The sequence below is a fragment of the Semicossyphus pulcher genome, unplaced genomic scaffold (assembly GCF_022749685.1).
Source record: "Semicossyphus pulcher isolate SPU_LCO1_2020_fin unplaced genomic scaffold, fSemPul1.0.p SCAF_8, whole genome shotgun sequence".
In the NCBI taxonomy this organism is placed as follows: Eukaryota; Metazoa; Chordata; class Actinopteri; order Labriformes; family Labridae; genus Semicossyphus; species Semicossyphus pulcher.
The window spans coordinates 28896587-28915060 of NW_027211759.1; the positions used below are offsets into that span (position 1 = coordinate 28896587).

The window sequence follows — 18474 nt, forward strand, 5'->3', positions numbered from 1 at the left end:
ATTTACACACAAGCATATTAACAAACCACAACAGAAAAGGTTCTCAAATAATTCAATCCTTTTATTCTCATCTCAAACAGTGTATTGTAGGAAACTCAAGGTACAAAGTGTCACATTTGGGACCTTTTGACATCCATCCATTCTGCTCTGTTCTTTTGCAGTTTCCCTTTAAAAGCAGGCAGAGTTTGACACCATGATTATCACTATGTTTAACATGGAAACATCCCTTTTGTTTCAAATGTTTTACCAGCAATCATGAAGTTACAGTGACACAACTTACTGCAATCTCCCCAAATTCTCCCAAAAGAAAATATTGAAGTGGTGAGGCAGTAGTGGGTTCTTTTCAATCAACTTGTACTGACGCATCTAAAGACTCGATGACACGAGTTCTCAAAGGGCAGGAAACAGATTTTCTGTCTTGGCTGAATGTGGGGTAGGTCAGGAAATATTCCAGCATATGTTCACATGTTCTGTTTACATAACCTGCACTGTAATGTATATTGGTTCAATAGTAACTGCACAAATATCTCAAGCTGGGAGATGTAGTCTTGCAAAAATGTATTTAAGCAACTCGAGGTTGAGAGCTCGTGTAATATGAGAGGATTTTACTTCAGATACTCTAAAACCAGGACTTTTGATTGCTGCTGAACTACCCATTTATGCCTTTAATACCCCACAATGCCCCTCTACAGTGCTGTTCTACTCATGCAGGGTATGGAGTTGAAATTGTAACTGGACAAAGTCACTGGGACCGATGCAGGTCAAGATATACAAAGAAAAACTGCAGACTGCAGCACATATGAGTCATCCCTTTAATGTTAAATTTGAAATTAAATGGATTTAATGATTAAATGTACTTCTTCAGTCACATTCCTGACCACTGTGGCCTTCCTGACCACAGTATTGTAGTAATTCAAGAATTAGGCTCAGAATTAATTGTTTGTAACTTTCTGTGTTGGACCTTCACATTATATGTTTATCTGATGGTGGCAAAGTTAATCAAAAGTCTGATTTATTATTTAATCAAATGCAGCATAAGTTCTCTACCTTCTCTGAGCAAAATGTTTCAGTTCATAAAAACTTGCTGCATGTGAACTGAGAGACACCGCGGTGCAATATAGAAAGATGGAACATAAATCTAATATGCATAAAATCAAATTAGCGGTTGCATTACCGTAATCACATATCTGGTTTTGTTTATCAGAGAAAGTTTCTGGTTTAGTCATCACAGTCACAGGGGGAAAGAAAGGATTAACAGGAACAGTAAATGTGGACTATGGACTTCAGCCAAGGGAGGGTTGTTAAAGATAGATTTGCACCGTTTGAGTCAGTTTACTTACAAGGAAATCAGTGATTCGTGCAGACACAACAGAAACCGAAACTAGCACAGGGCAGATTTAATTCCACACTCTTTGCAAAGTTAGAAATGATGGGCTGGACTTTGGAGAATTTTAACACAAAGTTGCAAGTTACCCCAAGAAGTTTAAGAGAGAAGAAAAACATGAAAAAAGGAGAACATTGGAGTGCATTGCGTCCCCCCTTTCTGTGTTTGCACCAGGTGCAGTGAAGCAGCAAGGACTCCCAGCAGTAAGGTTGTGGATGGTGTCAGATTCTGGTTCAACCTTCAAAAGTAAACCAGATATTTAAAAAAATGTAGCCTCATTTGATATCCAACACAATTTGAAAGGAGAGTCCCACCATGTGTGTGCTAAGACATTTATTTCTATCTGAACAGCTTGTAATTTGCATTCCTTCCCCTGAGACACTTTCTACTTCCTCCTGTAGCTCATGACACCGTACGCCATTACAGCAATGATGGCCACCACTGCAGCTCCACCGTAGAGCAGCACTTGGAGCTCTGATTCTCGCTCAGGCGTCACCGGGGACTCCTCAGCGGGGGCTTCGGCCTGTGGTACAGGGGGTTCAGCAAGCACGGCCTCTGGCTCTGCCGCAGTCTCTGGTTCTGGCTGGGGAGGCACTGTGACAGGTTCTGGCTCCGGTTCTGGTTCAGGAGCTGGTTCTGAGTTGGCTTCAGACTCTGCTGGTGCTTCTGGAGTTTCCTTGGCTAGAGACGGGGGTGCTACCTCAGCAGGCACTGGGGCAGCGACAGCAGCTGGTTCTGGCTCAGGCTCTGGTTCTACTGCAGGAACAGATAAAGGTGCTGCTGGTTCTGGCTCAGAGGGAAGGGGGGCAGCAGCTTCAGGGACCGGGGGAGGCAGCTCTGGTTCTGAGGAGGTGAGGGAAGGCTCTGCAGACAAGATTGTAGGCGTCTCTATTACAACGGGCTCCTCTAATGAAAGCAGAGAGGCCGGGGCTGTGGAGTCCGCCTCGGCTGCTTCTGGAACAGGTGGAGTCTGGTCCCTAAATTCTTCCCTGAGCTCGGCCAGCTCGCTCTCTGTGCCTAAAACGCTCATCATGCTATCTTCTATCGCTCCGCCTTCTCCGCCTTCCTCAAGGAGCTCCGCGTCCTCGCGCTCGACGTGGACAATGTCAGAGTTTGAGGAGTTGTTCTCGCTGCGCTCCTCAGCCAGAGCCACGCCCTCATTGCTGTCCAGGCTCTTGACGTCTTCGGGGTCCATCGCAGCAACCTGTGCCCAAGACTCGTGGCCGGCCAGAGACACAGGTAAGCTTTCTGTCTGCCAGGAGCTCTGCCCGCTGCTGTTGTCTCCTGTGCAGAGCAGCGAGGAGGGGGGGCTGAGCTGGTCGGGATGCTGCTCCCCTGAGAGGATGTAAATGTCGTTGCTGTCTTCAGCAATGGTCACACCTCGCTCCTCCTCTGACTCAAGGCTGAATATTTCCCCCTGTGGTAAACAGAGACAGAGATGGTATCAACATTATTATATATAATTATATATTATATTGTATATTGTGAAATTCAAGAACTTTGAGTAAAAGAGGAAAAAATTGAATTTTTTGTTTTGTGTAATGAGCTTGCACCTTTGGTGTAAGATGGAGGATTATTTAACTCATACAAAAATCAAGAGAAAATATAGAAAATACAAAATGCTGCATTGCTTTTTTACTTTAAGTTAACCTTTTACGCCACCTAGTGGCAAAACAACAATATACCAGGAGCCATCTGCAGAGGGCTCTCATTATGTAACGAGTATATCATACTATCATCTGGTATTAGAGGCTGACACAGAGGTCAGCTTACTGAGGCAGAATGTGGGGAAAAAAATCAAACAGTGGAGCTGCTGAAATATGTAAAAAAAAAGAAAAAGAAAGTGCTTAAAATGTTAACAAAGGTCAAACTTTTGCTTCTTTTCAGTCGACACTAACAAAAACAGACTACTCTTTCCATAGTGCTGAGTGAGCAGTGAAGTGATGCAGAATCTACAGTATGTGGCTCAGAAATAGGCCAGTGAGTTCACAATGAGCACAAAGGAAAGAGATACATGCTGACATGCTCACTGTCCTGAGGGCACACGTGTTTAAAACACTGGAAGAATTAAGAGGTTAATAAGAGTTTGTTGTGGATCGCAGCTTTCTACAGCATAAAAGTTCTCCTCCCACACCATCCAGCAGCAACATTTTAAGACCCCCTCCAGTGAAAATCCAGTGTTTCACCTTGTAAACATCTCCATGTGGTGTTTTTCATGTGCTACAAGACACATCAGGGACAACATGAGCAGTCATCTCCATGGCTGGCTATGGCAACCACTTCAGCGGTGTGCGAGCCAGCTGTAACCGTCATCGTCATTTTTGTAAACTCACTACTGACACTATATTGTTTCAAGCAGAGCATTTCATATGTCTTAAAACATGACTGGAGCGGGTCTATAACAGAGTTAAAGAATCACTTATTAGCATCCCATCTCTGTAATCAGAAAAGGGCAGTCCCTAATCACCAAACCTATTCTCTTAATCACTTACTATCCTCGACAGTCTACAGCAAAGCTAGCAACTCTGAGGTACTTCGGTTTTGAGCTAAATGCTAACTTTAGCATGCTATCATCATTACAATGACAAAAAAAAAAAGGTGACATTTTGGAAGTATAATAATGTTTAGCATCTTAGCATGCTAGCATCTGCTTATCAGCACCGTAAAGCTGATGCCGATGGGAAAAGTGATATCCAAAGATTAACTCTCATCCTCAGGGGAACATAAATTATAGGGATTGCTCATTGCCGATTTTGATACCGATACATTAGGCACATGTTTTTTCCACCTTTTTTTAACCTCTTAGTGATGCCAGAAGAAACATGAGATCATCAAAGTCAGTCGACTTCATCCTCTGGGACCATGAATATCCTAGTAAACTTCATGGCAACTAACTCCATGATCACAGAGATATTTCAGTAACACCAATTTACTGACATGCTATGCTAAAGACACGGCAATTAACAGTCACATCTGTCTGAGCAGGCACACCGAGCAGATGAGGAGAGACGAACAGTGATTCTGAAAGAAGGCTGGGCGTTCGATAAGTAACTGATCTGAGTTCACAGATCAGGAAACAAGCATGACTTGCGGTTGTGGCTAAAGTTGGATCTGTCACGCATTTGTCACATAGGTGTAACCTTAACGGATGAGATTCAAACAGACAGTGGGCACTGACTTGTTTGTCTAAAAGGGAGGGTGTATGTTTGTGTGTGTGAGAGAGTGCGTGCAGCAGACGGACAGGTTCTGACAGCAGAGACCTGCTCCCACAGCAACACTCATTTCACAACATGATAACATGTATGTGTATGTATGTATTATCAACTGCAGAGTGTCAATTTAATTCTAATTTGCATCGAATCAAATAATCGTTAAGCTGAACAAGCACCCTGTATGAAAACTGTTATTGACCCATGTAAATGTGATTTTAAATAACATGGCTGTGAAGGTTATTTGCCTTACAAGGACACTCGTGTTGCGCACGGCAGCTGCATCCAGGGAGGCAGCAAAGAGATTAAATCGAACAGCGCTCCATCATTATCCAACATTTGCTTTCTCCGTAAGCTGATTTGCATGTGAGAGAGCAACCCTGGTCCTCAGGAAGCAGCTCCAAATCAGCTGGACCGGACAAGACAGGGCTGCCATGTGGTGTCAAAGCCACAGCAAAAGGTTGCTGAAGGTATTCAGGAATAATCAACGCTTCCTGTGCGTTTCTAGTTTAAGGTTTCTGCTGCTATGAAGTCCTCAATAAACTGATCAGAGCAGTTTGGTGGTTATCTTCTTACAAAACAGCTTCAAGTATGTCAACAAGACATATTCACTTATCTAACTGGGTCCAAGTCCAATGCTTGAGGCCTTTAACACATAAAAATAACGTTTAAACCAAGTTAATGAAGATTGTTCACTGACAAAATACACACCGGAGACGACGATACGCGCTGAATCTGCTCTGTGTTTCTTCGTTCTTTCTTGAAAGCTTCTCACGTTTGTCCTCCAGCACGACTGAAACTGGGAAACGCACTAACTTTAAAAGAGCCGTTCTCTTGTCAGGTGTGTTTCAGAGCTCTCCACCCTCGCCCCAAGGCAAACACTAACTCTATAAAACCAGGAGGACACATTCCTGCTGTAGAGCCAAGGGTGTACAGTGAGTTTACCTTTAATTGCCTTCTCTTATTTTCATGAGGCTGGTAACCAAACGATCCACTGCCGTCATATTACAAACCAGATGCCTTTAAGATCTTAAAACAATGAAAATATCTCTCAACACGGTGAGATTGTGGGGGAAGAAAACAGCTGCCACGTTTCTGTGACACTTACAAGTCCTTGCTATATTGGCACATGACTGCCACATACTGTCAGCATGCTGCATCCTCCTGCAAACCCAAACAGTGCAAAAGACACTTTCATCATAAACAAAATGAATGATGTTGCAAACGTTCACCATCAGGATTACTTTCATCATAGTAATATTCACCGGCTCATATCTATTCTTGACATTTATGAGGATTATGTAATCACTGGACAGGCTCAGCCAGAGGTCACACAGCAGCTGGCCTGAGTTAAGTCAAACCCGGGACTGAAAGGGACAGACAGGCGGTTCCTCAGCATCTATGTGTACCTTAACTACAATAAGATAAAAACACAACAGTGTCAGTTGGACTCTGTTATCACCCAGAAAAGCAATGTAGACTGTGGCCACGGCTCTTTCACTTCCAGATACACACAACATTAAATTACACCCAAAGCAGAATGTTCATCACCACTGGTAGCTTATTTATATTCATGTTTTAATACTTTATCATAACATCTACTGAACACTTATGCTTGTGTGTGCGCCCACATGTCTCCCACCACTTGCTACCACAGAAACAATCTCAAAATTGTATCCACATTTTTATCCTCCAACAAAAGGAAGAGCACATATATTATAAGTATTTATTTATATTCTATCATCATGGACAAGTCAACTTAATGTTTACACACAAGCCCCTAAAAGGTAAAGACTGAATGCATTTATGGTATCTGACATCTTTAGGAGAGCTTCGGGCAAACTTCTTTGAAGCAGACTGTTATGTGCAACCAGACAATTTGCATCAGTAAATATTGGTTTTTGGCCTGTCATCGTTACCGTGTTGTGGCAGCAGTGAGGCCGATGGAGAGAGGGAAGGACAGGGGGATGGATGGGTGCCCTGTTTAAACCCTGGCAGTCAGCCAGCGCACCGCTGCTGCAGCCAGTTCTTCAGCGAGCTACAAGTGGGCCAGTCGAGCCCCTGGTGATGATGTTTTTAGAGGATTATGGGAGTTATTTTTGGGGCTTCCTCAGCGTGCATCGGCACTCTACTCAAGCAGTCCAGTGTTATGTTGATGCAGCGGCACAGTAGTGCACACACCCTGGAGATGGAGAGAGAGGGGTGCTTACATAACAGGGGGGAGCACTATTGCACTGTACAGGGCGCAGCGTGACGGGCCCAGACACGGCCCGCGGCTGCAACCCTGACACCACTCTGTCCTTAAATATCACCACTACATCACTGTTTCTACGCAGCATCAGCTAAAGCTCATATAAAACCTTGGGCCTGTATGAGTTTCTTTATTGCCTTTTAAGATAGGCTGCTTTGACTATCAATTCACAGTCATCTCCACAGTAGGTTAATGTCGTCTGTCTTCATTATCTCTTCGTCTTTCATGAGAGGTCAGGTGTTATTGTCAGTGTGCCACTTTTAAACCTCAGGAGTCACGTTACATCGTGCTCACAAGGACTGTAATGTGAAATGGCTGTTGTGCAAACTCATGCAGCAGTGTTCTCCGTCAGACTCTGAAGGACAGTTGTCAGGGGACTCAAGGGGAACGACCAGCATCAGCACGCAAGCACAAAGACAGACCGGAGACTGACTGTGGATTAACCATTAGAGACGACACAGAGCAGCCGCATTTAATAGTACATATTCAGCATAAAGTCTGCTCCACAGTTTTCGGACATCTCTTTTATTTTATCATTTGTTTCCCCTTGGACGCCATTTTTTTTTTGCTCATTTCCCTCCTAGTCCCTCTCAAATCATGTCCTCCCCCCAATCCCTCCTGCCGGCCCCTGGCTGTGCAGTCTGAGGGCTGCTGGTTTTGTTCCTGCCAAATGAAGTGTACATCACATTAGGGTCATAATAATCCTTACTGTATTCAGATGTAACTAACAAAAGGCATTATGAGGGGCACCCAAAGCGGACGTGGTTTTCACTACACTACAGTCACAACAACAATGCAAAGAATATCTCCAGCATTTCAACGGAAAAGTGATCGGTGATGATCCGTGTGTTAAAGACTTCTTTTGTGTCGTTTAGACAAATATTTACATAAATAGATAAACGTCATGTCCTCATTCGGCAGCAATTTTTATATTTAAATTTTTCTTGCACTTTTCATAAAATGAGATTTTTGTGCTTTAATAAAAATCAACCCGTGCAGTATGTTGACATGCAACCGCTCAACAATAACAAGAACTGGAGTCACTAACACGGTTCCTGAGAGTTTGTCACTGCTGCACTCTCTCAGAGGAAACACTCGCACGCACACGTCCATACCAAAGAGCTCGAGCCGAGGCTCAACATCATAAGTAAAACGTCCTACCTCAGTGTGAAGTCCTGAAAACCCCTGGATTCACCTGAGATGGAGTGGATGTCGGAAGCTAGCTGAAGAGAAGTGTGAACGCAGGCAGCTGTCAAACTAATGGAGATTTCACTTTGCTCCTACTGGCTCACCATGCCCACCCCCTCTTCTACCACACCCCTCCCTCCTTCGTATTCCCTCCCTTCATGCAATGTCTATCCTCCTCCTCCTCCTCCTCCTCCTCCTCCTCCTCTCTCTTCACCCCTCCATTGCTGATCCTGCCAGCATGTCATCCGTTCATCCCCTATGACATAACGCAGAGTAATAATGTAGCTTTGTTTGGAGCCAGCACTCTGTGTTCACGTTACACTGCACGACACCGGGCACAGCATCATGACAATGAGGTAATGGCGACCAGAGCAGCGGTTAACAAGTCACGTGACCTTCCGTCAGCATGACCTCGTTCATAGGAAGCCATCTGTGACGCAGTGTTCCACTTTTTGCACTTACAGCATCACAAAGAAACCCCAGCCAATATTATCACTAAAACAAATAAAATTGTAGTCGCAAAAGTTGCATCGCCCGAGTATGAACAACAGGGAAGGTTGGAGCATATAGACAGCATGAAGAAATCATAGTGTCGAGATGGAAAGACACACTGCTGCTCTCCCTTCATTTGCATGATTAAACAGCACACTGGAGATGCTTTACATCAGGGTTCACACCTGAGGACATATCAGTCACAACGGCTGAACTGAAGCTGCCAAGAGTGCACAGCGCAGGCAGCAGAGGTCACATGAGCACAGTTTATGCTGTGAAAGCTTTTTACCTCTATTAAATAAGGAAAAATTACCTTAAAGACATGCTATGTAACCGAAACACAATCACATTATTGTCCTAAACTATGATTGAATGTTGAACAGACGCATGTTTCGTAGATTACACTCCGGACTGATAGGACACACTGGCAGTTTAGTTTCAAGTATAGCAGTATCATTACACTTAAACACTGCATAGTGATTAAGGTAGATAATCTGTTGAGGGTTTATGTCATACATGCATACTGACAGTGTAATGTACATTTTAATATAATGTATGTGGTTGTGGTGGATAACAAAAGGATCAGGGGTATGAAACATCTGTACAGGTAGCTCACTGACGCCCTCATCTGGCTAGTTTGAGTTCTGTGCAGGCATTTTCCCGTTCAATTTGCCCTACTCTCAAACGTCCTGTTCCATCCATGCAACCTCTGCACTATGTTGCATATAAACTCAGTTATTTTAACTTTACTTAAATATGTTTTCCTTCCCTGAAATCTCCTTAGAAAGGTTTTCTAGGAACATATTGACTAATAGGCTCTGAAGACGTGCATATCTTAACACCTCATCTCTTCTTAGCACACTACAAAACTTTTTTCCCCAGGTGACTTTAGTATAAATACAAGGTAAAGCATATTTAGTTTTCTCCATCATGTGCTTAAAACTCACCCATCCGCCCTGCTGCATGATGAAGCTGGCTTCATCCTCCTCCAGGAAGCGCACCCCGTGCTGCAGCAGAGTTGTCAGTGTCTGGCCCTCGCTCTGTAAAGCCAGCAACAACACCAAAGGCACTAGCACCTGGGAGAGAAGCAGAAGTTAAGGTTTAGAGGGAAAAAAGAGAGATATGGGAAAATACATTACAATAAAAACAGATCACGGAGCAGTCAGGCATGCTTCTATTAAGGCCTTTGTACATGGAGGCTCACCTTGCTCCAGCCTTCCTGTGTGTGCGCCGAGAGATCCAGTGCTGTGTCTCTGAATCTCTGGTAGTCCAGAGGCCTGAAACACACACAAATAACATCATTAGTATAAAACAGGAGCTCTACATGTAGAAGCGGGAACTATTGTCAAAAGACTTGTCATAGCCAGAACGTCAAAATAATTCTTGTTCACCTGCAAAGAGACTTTGGCTGGATGGCTGAGGCTACATTTAGCTTCTAACTCTAATATTTGATGGACGAATTGAAGCATTTATTTTTGTATTGGGTCCTTCTATATCTTTGATTTGTGCTTTCATGTAGTCAGATTAGAGGTCTTCAAGGGTCCACTGGAAACCAAATGATAGCAAACTAGAAATGCTAACGTCAGCAGCCGTGGCAAAGAGTAATTGTTATTGTTCAAAAGGACAAATGGAAATGCCGTGCATTTATCGTCCGGTTGCGTGACAGCAAGTGGACTTTTAATCTGAAATAACTTGTGGATTAGCATTGCTGTTTTAATCAACATGACAACAGAAAACCTGAATGTGTTTTATGAACTTTCTTGGCAAAGAGGATGGATGATACGCACAGCCAGGCACAGGGGAGAAGGCTACGTCACATTAAGTAGGACAAAACGGTAACTTGTAAACAGCAATCAGCTGTGAAGTCGGTGCTAATCGGGTGTGTTTAATGCAGCCGGGGTCAGGTCTGACATGTCTCGGTCTCTTTGGGTTCGGGTACGACACTGTGGACACGTGATGACCTCTAAGTCAGATCTAAGTTTACTATGTGAGCCTGTGATGACTTCTGAAGCTATCCCTTCCTCCAGGGTCAGATTAACATACCTGAAATTGTTTTGTGTTGCGTTATGTGCTTTATACTGTAAATTAATTTGTACTGTAACGTGGATTTCAGCCTTTTACCATAATCGCAAAATCCCTTTTTTGCATAGGATTGTATTTAAAAAAAAAAAAAAGCTGTTTTATACTCTGTGGGGTATTTCCCTGAATGTTAATTATCGTTGTAAGTAAGGTCTCACTCCATTGCACAGTCACGGTTGGAGGTTGCCCAGTACACCCAGTACAGTCTTATCTGTTGGCCACAGAGTGACTCTACTGGAGCTGAGCACTGCAGATAAAGAGTCTTTGTCAGGTGAACCTCTCTCAAGTTCATCTCGCTTGTATTCTTTACATTTAAGGTGATAATCTTGAAGATTTTCATATAAATAAATGTCTGTTAAGTCTCCATCTATCGCCGAATGAGGTAACACAATGGTGATTGAGCCTATGGCCCACTGATGAAAGCCTTTGCATTTGCAGTATTACGCCGGGAACACACCGGACGCGGAAGCGCTGCGAATAGCCGCGAAGCGGAGCCAGTTTCCTTACGCCGCCCATGTTAACCGATTGTGTCGTTCACACCAGACGCGCCTGTGTTTTTATATATTTGTCAGTATCTAAACAGCGCCAGAGAGATGGAGATACACACAGACACAGACACACACACACAAACACACAAGAAAGAAAGTCTGAAAAGGAAAGCAACCGCCAGCCAGGAAAATCAAGAGTTACAACTGGAGCCAAACGTGGACCTCACACATGCAACACTGTCTGGATATCTGGGAGGTGTGCTCCCACAATTACCGTTTATCGCCATAGGTGCCACCACCTATGTTTGCTGTCTTGGACAACCGTGGACCTCACACATGCAGCACTGTCTGGATATCTGGGAAGTGTGCTCCCGCAATTATAATAATAGCTAGACGGGCCATGAAATGAATGAATGTGTTTAACCGCATTGCATTGAATCACTGTTAGAGTTCAAGAGTTCACTGAGGAGAAAATGAAGTAAGCAGCAGTTCAGTGTGTCAACATTGACTTTGTCATTCCTTTAAGAATTGTAACTCACCCTCCTCATACTGTGTGAATGTAGTGCGGCGTCTGGTCTATTTTTTGTGCGAGCCGCGAGCGATCGCGTCAATCCTTGCAGGAAGTCACACATGAAACAACGAGAGAATCCGGTCAATTTTCAAAATTTTTAAAAAATTCTAAATAAAACACCGCGATTGACAAATGCGATGTAATGTTTGTGTGCTTTTATATATTTGTCAGTATCTAAACAGAGCGCCAGAGAGATGAAGATACACACAGACACAGACATAGACATAGACACAGACACAGACACAGACACAGACATAGACATAGACATAGACATAGACATAGACATAGACACAGACACAGACACAGACACACACACACACACACAGAAGAAAGAGAGACACAAAGTGGGCTGGCTATAGGGGGTGGGGGCGGGGTGTCAAAACACAAATGCAAACAGAGAGCAGAGCGACCGTCAGCCAGGAAAATCAAGAGTTACAACCGGAGCCAACCGTGGACGTCACACATGCAACACTGTCTGGATATCTGGGAGGTGTGCTTCCGCAATTACCGTTTATCGGCATAGGTGCCGCCACCTATGTTTGCTGTCTTGTACAGATTTCCAGCACAGCACAAGCACCCACTGAGACTGTGAAAACTGTCAAAGCTGCCTGGTTTAGAAAAGCAGAAGTGAAAGTGAATGAACAGAATGTGTGTGTGAGAGAGAGACAGACTGTGCACTACTTCATAAATTCAATAGTGTGGACATGTGACTGTTTGGATGCAGGAGGCTATAATAGCTAGACGGGCCATGAAATAAATGAATGTGTTTAACTGCATTGCATTGAATCACTGTTAGAGTTGAAGAGTTCACTGAGGAGAAAATGAAGTAAGCAGCAGTTCAGTGTGTCAACATTGACTTTGTCATTCCTTTAAGAATTGTAACTCACCCTCCTCATACTGTGTGAATGTAGTGCCATGAGGAATATAACTCAGTATTGATCAGTGTAGTTGCTTACTGAACCTCACAGTTCAGTTTTATATCAGCCATTTTTCACCTGAAGGGGATCACACATCATAACCTCAAAGTCTTATTACTGCCATAGGAACTAGTATTGTTTAATAATGTCAGAGAGCTGTACACTGACCCTGCAAGGAGTGTGTGAACGGCTTCTGCCAGGTGTGTGTCGAGCTCTCTGGCCACTCTGTCTCCGGCTGCAGCCAGACAGTCTTCGATGGAGGTTTCTGGTTTGGCTGGATTAAACACCAGGGACGTGTGCCGGTCGAAGCCTGTCGTGGAAGCGGCTGCAGAACACACACACACACACACACCACAGGACACAATGATATCTCACGCAGACAGGGATGTTCATTTTTAGCAGTTATTAACATTGCATGACAAGAAAACACAGTATGGCAGGAAAATAATCAATTTTCAAATCATATTGTATAAAAGGAAGTTCTGCTAGAGAACATCATAAAAGCTTTTACACTGTCACACATACAGGTGCAAACTCATAAACTCCTGACAAATATATTCTTCACACTGCACACTGAGATTTTGACTTCATAAAGGAACATTTCTTTCATGCAGCTACAGATCTCTGAGAGGCATGAAGGAGTGTCTCACATCTGGTAACAGCAAAGACTCGGGGAACTTCTCATGATTAACTGTTCTCTAAGCTAACTGCCCCTCAGGCCAAACGTGAGCAAAGAGTGCAGTCTTACTCATGTAACTCAGAGAACGGTGGTTATGTAAAGAAGCCAAAGTTCTCCTTCAAAGCATACATGTCATGGTTAACATTGTCAAATATTGACTTCTGAATTGCAACTTTCTGCATGAACACACACAGAAAGTAAAGACGAGTCATTTCTAACTGAGAAACGTTTGAAAGCATTTAGATATTTGATTTTGTTTCCATGCATTTATTTACAGTTTTATGCTTTAAAGGGGACATATTTTAGCTCTGCAGTCAATTTTCTAATTTTGGTACTGGTAAAAGTTAATTTAATATTATAAATTGTAAACGTATTTTGATTTAATTATTTTCTGAAGCCTCTCTTTCCTCCGGAAACGAACAAGCCGTTTTGCCTTTCAAAGGTCAGACCTTAGCCCTGATTGGCTGACAGTACTTGGAGTGATCGCGTAGCCCCTCCTCCACGTGTGCGATGATCCACGTGGGGGAGCGGCTGCACTGCACTGTCACTCCAAAGTTGTAGAAAACATGGCTGCTCTGGGATCGGTTATTTTGCCTTACATGTACGAGCCAGAATCACCAGGAGGTATTGAAATGGTGAGTTAATATCTTGACGACTTGACCACAAGCTAGTGCAAGAAGGCAGCCTGAGGAGAATGACGATTGGTTGATTTCAGCATAAGCAAGGTTCTACGTAGAAACCTGCAGCTGTTCTGAACGGCCCGTTTCAGAGGCGACCTTTTTAAACGTGATTCTAGAAAAACACTGAGTTATGCAGTTTTAAAAAAATGTCAACCAAACATCAAATTTGAGAATATCCATTCAAAAGATATGGCCCCTTTAAAGTATCATATTTGTGTTTCATATGTGTCTGCAGTTTTTACAGACATTGTGGTGTTACATCTGAAAACTTAGGGAGACACGACTGCAGTATAGTTAACTGTAAATCAAAGAGATGACGTCTGAAATACTCTTATATTCAAACTATTACAGAAGGTTGGCACTGGAACTGGCTGTCCTTCAGTGTGCTTGTGTATGTGTGTGTTGGTGTGTCCACTTACAAGCAGTGATTTCATCTTCCAGTTGTCTCAGCTCTTCCTCTATCTGCTCTTTTATCACTGTTGTCCTCTCTCTCTGGGCATCTTCTGCAAGAGATAAACACAAGACATTAAAGCAACCGTCTCTAATCCTCTCCCTTTCTATCGATCACTTCGTCTTAAAGAAATGATCAATTAAGCAGCAAATATTGGATTGAATTTCGGTTTAATCACAAGCCAATGATGCTGTAACAATAACCATAACACTAAATACACACAGTTTGCCAAACAAACCAGGTGAGCATGAAATACAGAGGAGCAGCTACAGAAGTACCCTTTCACTTTAAGATCCTCTGCAAGCGATCTGCTGAACTACTACGAGAAAATATTTGAATGGTGCTCCCTCATCGCGTGCATACAAGGTATGTAAATTATTAACGAGAGTCAGTCTACACTGTTGGACGCATAATGAACCACGCAAGGGGCCAAACTGACACAAAGGCTGACAGGGAGTTTGAACATGAGCTCTCACATTCACGCAGAAAACTTTAGAAATGTAGCGGCCTTTGAGCTTGTGAAGATGCAGCAGTCATTCGATAAGAAGTAGTGACATTATTCAGTGTTTGCTCACTCAGCCCATACAATCCTAGTTATTTCCATGTGGACTCTATTAGCTCAGTTTGAAGCACCAGAAAAGAAACAATAATGAGCTTTAAGTATCAGTTCTATTGATTGAGCAGCTGGATGATGTAACAAAGAATTTTTCGAAACAGGAAGGAAGAGGACACTCAGTCAACCCACTTTTCTATTCTGTTTGTGTCCCTGCAGCTCATACATGAACTCTCTGAGGACCACTGTTGGTTTTTCTGGGCTCGGTGCTGTTTCAGCATTGAGCCAGACAGCTCGCCAGCCAACTATTCTGTATTGGTCCATCGGCGTGTGAGTAATCCTGCAGTGATTACACATGACAGGCTGTCAGAAATTGGACCGGGTCAAGCGGAAAGCAGGGATCAGCCCCTCCTCTGCCTTTCTCCGCCCATTTCAAGAATTCACACAACAATGAAAGTGACGGGAAATATCTTTTACAGTCTCTCTCCTGTTCTTCATGCTCCAAACACTGAAGCTTTTGAAAGCTCTGTTCATATCCTGTGACAGAGGGGATGCCACGCATGGCCTTAAATGGCCCTCCTGAAAAACCTTTAAGTTGGATGTTTTCCTCCTTTTAATCTACACACTATATATATATATTTCACTGCGGCTTCACTTTACAAAGTAAGAGTCACAACGTGAAGTAAAATTTAGTTTTGTCACATCACCTCTTTGACAGCCCATTAACCAAAATATGATTACAGATGTTACATATGTCTGCAAAATAGCTCAAAACTGTTTAAAAAATCCTCTTCTGTGTGTTTTTGGTCTGCGTGCTGCATAGAGAACAAGATGAAAAACAGATATCCTGAAGCCTGGGGCGACTTTGGGCACCACACTGAAATGATTTTGGCTGCACTCACATGCCTTCTATTTGTTTACTGTCATAAAGTGTTGTTTAAAAGGGAACACCAGTGTCTGGATGTGTATCTGTGCCACAGTGAGGGAAGGATAAACTGAGCTGGCGAACAGGTGGCAACCTGCCTACACACACCCTGAATACTTGTTGTTACTGCCATGTGTGCATGTGCGCACAACTCTATTTGGGTGCTGTGTGAATGCACAAGTGTGACGTTTGCCCTGACAAATGTGTCACACACTGCACAAGATTAGGAGAGAGAAGCACTGAAACAGGGTGTCCGTGACAGCAGCTGCACTGCATTAATGAGCAGTGTGTGCCTTCAGGGTAAATTCATATGAAGCAACACCTTAAGTCAGATAACACTAAACTACAATAAGAATAAAAAAGGACATAAAGCCGTTAATCTAAAGCCTTTCTTCTCACCTTGAGTTGTGCTTTGTGCCTGTGATCTACCCACTGGCAGCATTCCCAGGTAGTTGAGCACAATAAACTTGGTTTCATAATGAAAACCCTCAGGCACAGAGGTGGTGATGGAGGCAGAAGAGGTGGAGCCTGAGGTAGCCATCGAACAGACGTGTGTCAGACTCTCAGGCACATACGTTGTGACAGTCAAAGCTGGACGTCTCACCTGAGAGAAAAGACAGCCAGAGGAGGAAAATACTGTTATTTTGATAGTCATGGTTTCTGCAGCACAGTCGGCACAGGCCAAATCAGCCACATGAGGGAGTCCACATCAAAAGTCATGACGACATCTGCTGTCAAACTGTGAAACAGCTGTGATATATAACAAATGTCCCACTCAGTTACATCATTGGCTTGACGGCACGCTGTCACACGCCCATTGAGCCAGGTGGAAACGTTCATCTGCCCATCTGGCAAAGAGGGGTGAGGAGGCTTTAACTGATGACTAAATATAATCAATGGTGCCTCTGAGACTGCAAAGATGTTAACTGAAAGCAAAGTGAGAGATAACCCTAAGACATGTCTATCTCATGGATGGGTACGTTTTGTACCTACATCATACATGACACAATGCAACTTACATAACCCACGTGGTGGACAAAGGGGCGTGAAATGTCCTTCACCCTTTACTAAAGACAAAATACTGCTGCTATACTGTTTCCTTTAGGTTTTTTAAAACATTGAAGAGCGGGTTACAAACTCAATCATAGGCAGATGTTAAAGCCACGTTTATCACTTTACATCGTCCCCTGGGGCTGAAGAGAAACCACGCGGACCAAAAGTGAAATTAATTAAGTCAAGAATGACGAACTAAAGATAGACTTCCGGCTTGATCTGTCAAAATAAAACACCTTGCTGATTTGTGACATTTCCAAACCGAGAATCATCAAAGCTCCAAAATTTAAATTTAAATATTCCTAACGAGTAAATAAGATTTAAGTACTATCAACGTTAATTTTTCCAAATGACAACATAACTCCAGGAGACCGTGAAATATCAGTATCTTCTTATACCAAATTAATAATCACACAGGTAGCTCGTTAGATAACCTTACATACTACATACATGTGTTATACAGAAAGTCCGTTTACACAGACGAATGGTTGCTTGAGCACATCAGCACACCTACAAGCTGTAGCTAGCTTAACGGTACACGTTTTATGAGCTATTTAAAAGACGCTAAACTGCATTTGAAATTTAATGAAGCCCAGAGAGAGGATTCTTACCGTCCTTGTCCAAAGGCAACCAGGTGCACACAAACGACAGGTTAAAGGGGAATATACGACACAGACCCGTGCAGAAGTAACTGACGAGGGTAGACCACCACTGGCATACAGCAGTAGCACTAGCACACTGTGTGCTTTGAAAGATACGCAAGTCAGCGACAATCCAACACCACAGTTCCTGTTATGATTTTCAAAATAAGACTCTCACTAAATAGCGGACAGTGTTACATATTGTTGATATGACAATAAAGTTACTCTGATTTACGAGTGAAAGTGCATGGCAGTTTGTCCAAAATAAAATTAATTAAACTCTCAAGTGTATCCTAGCAAACGCAGGTAGATGACGGGTATACTTAGGATGTTGTACTTACTGATACAGTAAGTTAGTTTTCCTGAAAGGTAATTTAATTAACATGTAAGGTTCTACGTTTTGAACCTGACATGTTAATTAAATTTCCTTTCCAGAGAGAGAACATTGAGAATAATATCCTAAACCTTTTACCTAAAAGATGGTGATATGACAAAATATTGGGGCTGTCAAAATTACACAAAAATTTACCTGTCAGGGTCTATGGTCAGGGTACTAAAGTCCACGCAAACAACTGTATTTTGCTAGCAGTTATCTGAATTTATTTGAAAACACTGCAAGGTGTGTGGGAGAGGCACCCGTTCCTCTTGTTTTCTATTTTAAGAACTTGCACTTGACCTTTGCATTTAGGTGCTCCTCAGATGCTTGGAGTTTCCAAGTTTGAAAGTCAATTCAGCTTCAGTGTCTTGACAAACTTTAAGTCATAATGAGAAACACGGGCTCTATAAAAATAAAATGTTTTATATTTTATTCAAAACTAATTGGTTTAAATGGACAGCAACTAACTTGTCCAACATAATACCATATTACAATAAACAAATGAGCCAAAAAGTTTGTTTCCGGGGCATATGCAAC

General features: G+C 42.9%; 1 protein-coding gene across 1 annotated transcript; it reads right to left on the reverse strand.

Moving 5' to 3' along the window:
- Positions 1–64: 64 nt before the first annotated feature.
- bcl2l13 (BCL2 like 13) lies at positions 65–16466 on the reverse strand. The gene is made up of 6 exons (XM_069686451.1): positions 16267–16466; positions 14358–14441; positions 12748–12904; positions 9729–9801; positions 9472–9600; positions 65–2801 (listed from the first exon to the last, which is right to left on the reverse strand). The coding sequence occupies exons 1-6, from the start codon at positions 16406–16408 to the stop codon at positions 1770–1772; spliced, it is 1617 nt and encodes a 538-aa protein (XP_069542552.1). The 5' UTR covers positions 16409–16466; the 3' UTR covers positions 65–1769.
- Positions 16467–18474: the final 2008 nt, after the last annotated feature.

What these genes read in the sequence shown, in the direction of transcription:
- bcl2l13 (XM_069686451.1), bottom strand. Translation starts at nt 16,408, where the DNA reads ATGGCTACCTCAGGCTCCACCTCTTCTGCCTCCATCACCACCTCTGTG. An exon ending in GTTCACACACTCCTTGCAGG is followed by an intron (nt 9,802 to 12,747) that starts GTCAGTGTACAG and finishes TGTGTGTTTCAG; the next exon opens with GCCTCTGGACTACCAGAGAT. An exon ending in TCATGCAGCAGGGCGGATGG is followed by an intron (nt 2,802 to 9,471) that starts GTGAGTTTTAAG and finishes TGTTTACCACAG; the next exon opens with GGGGAAATATTCAGCCTTGA.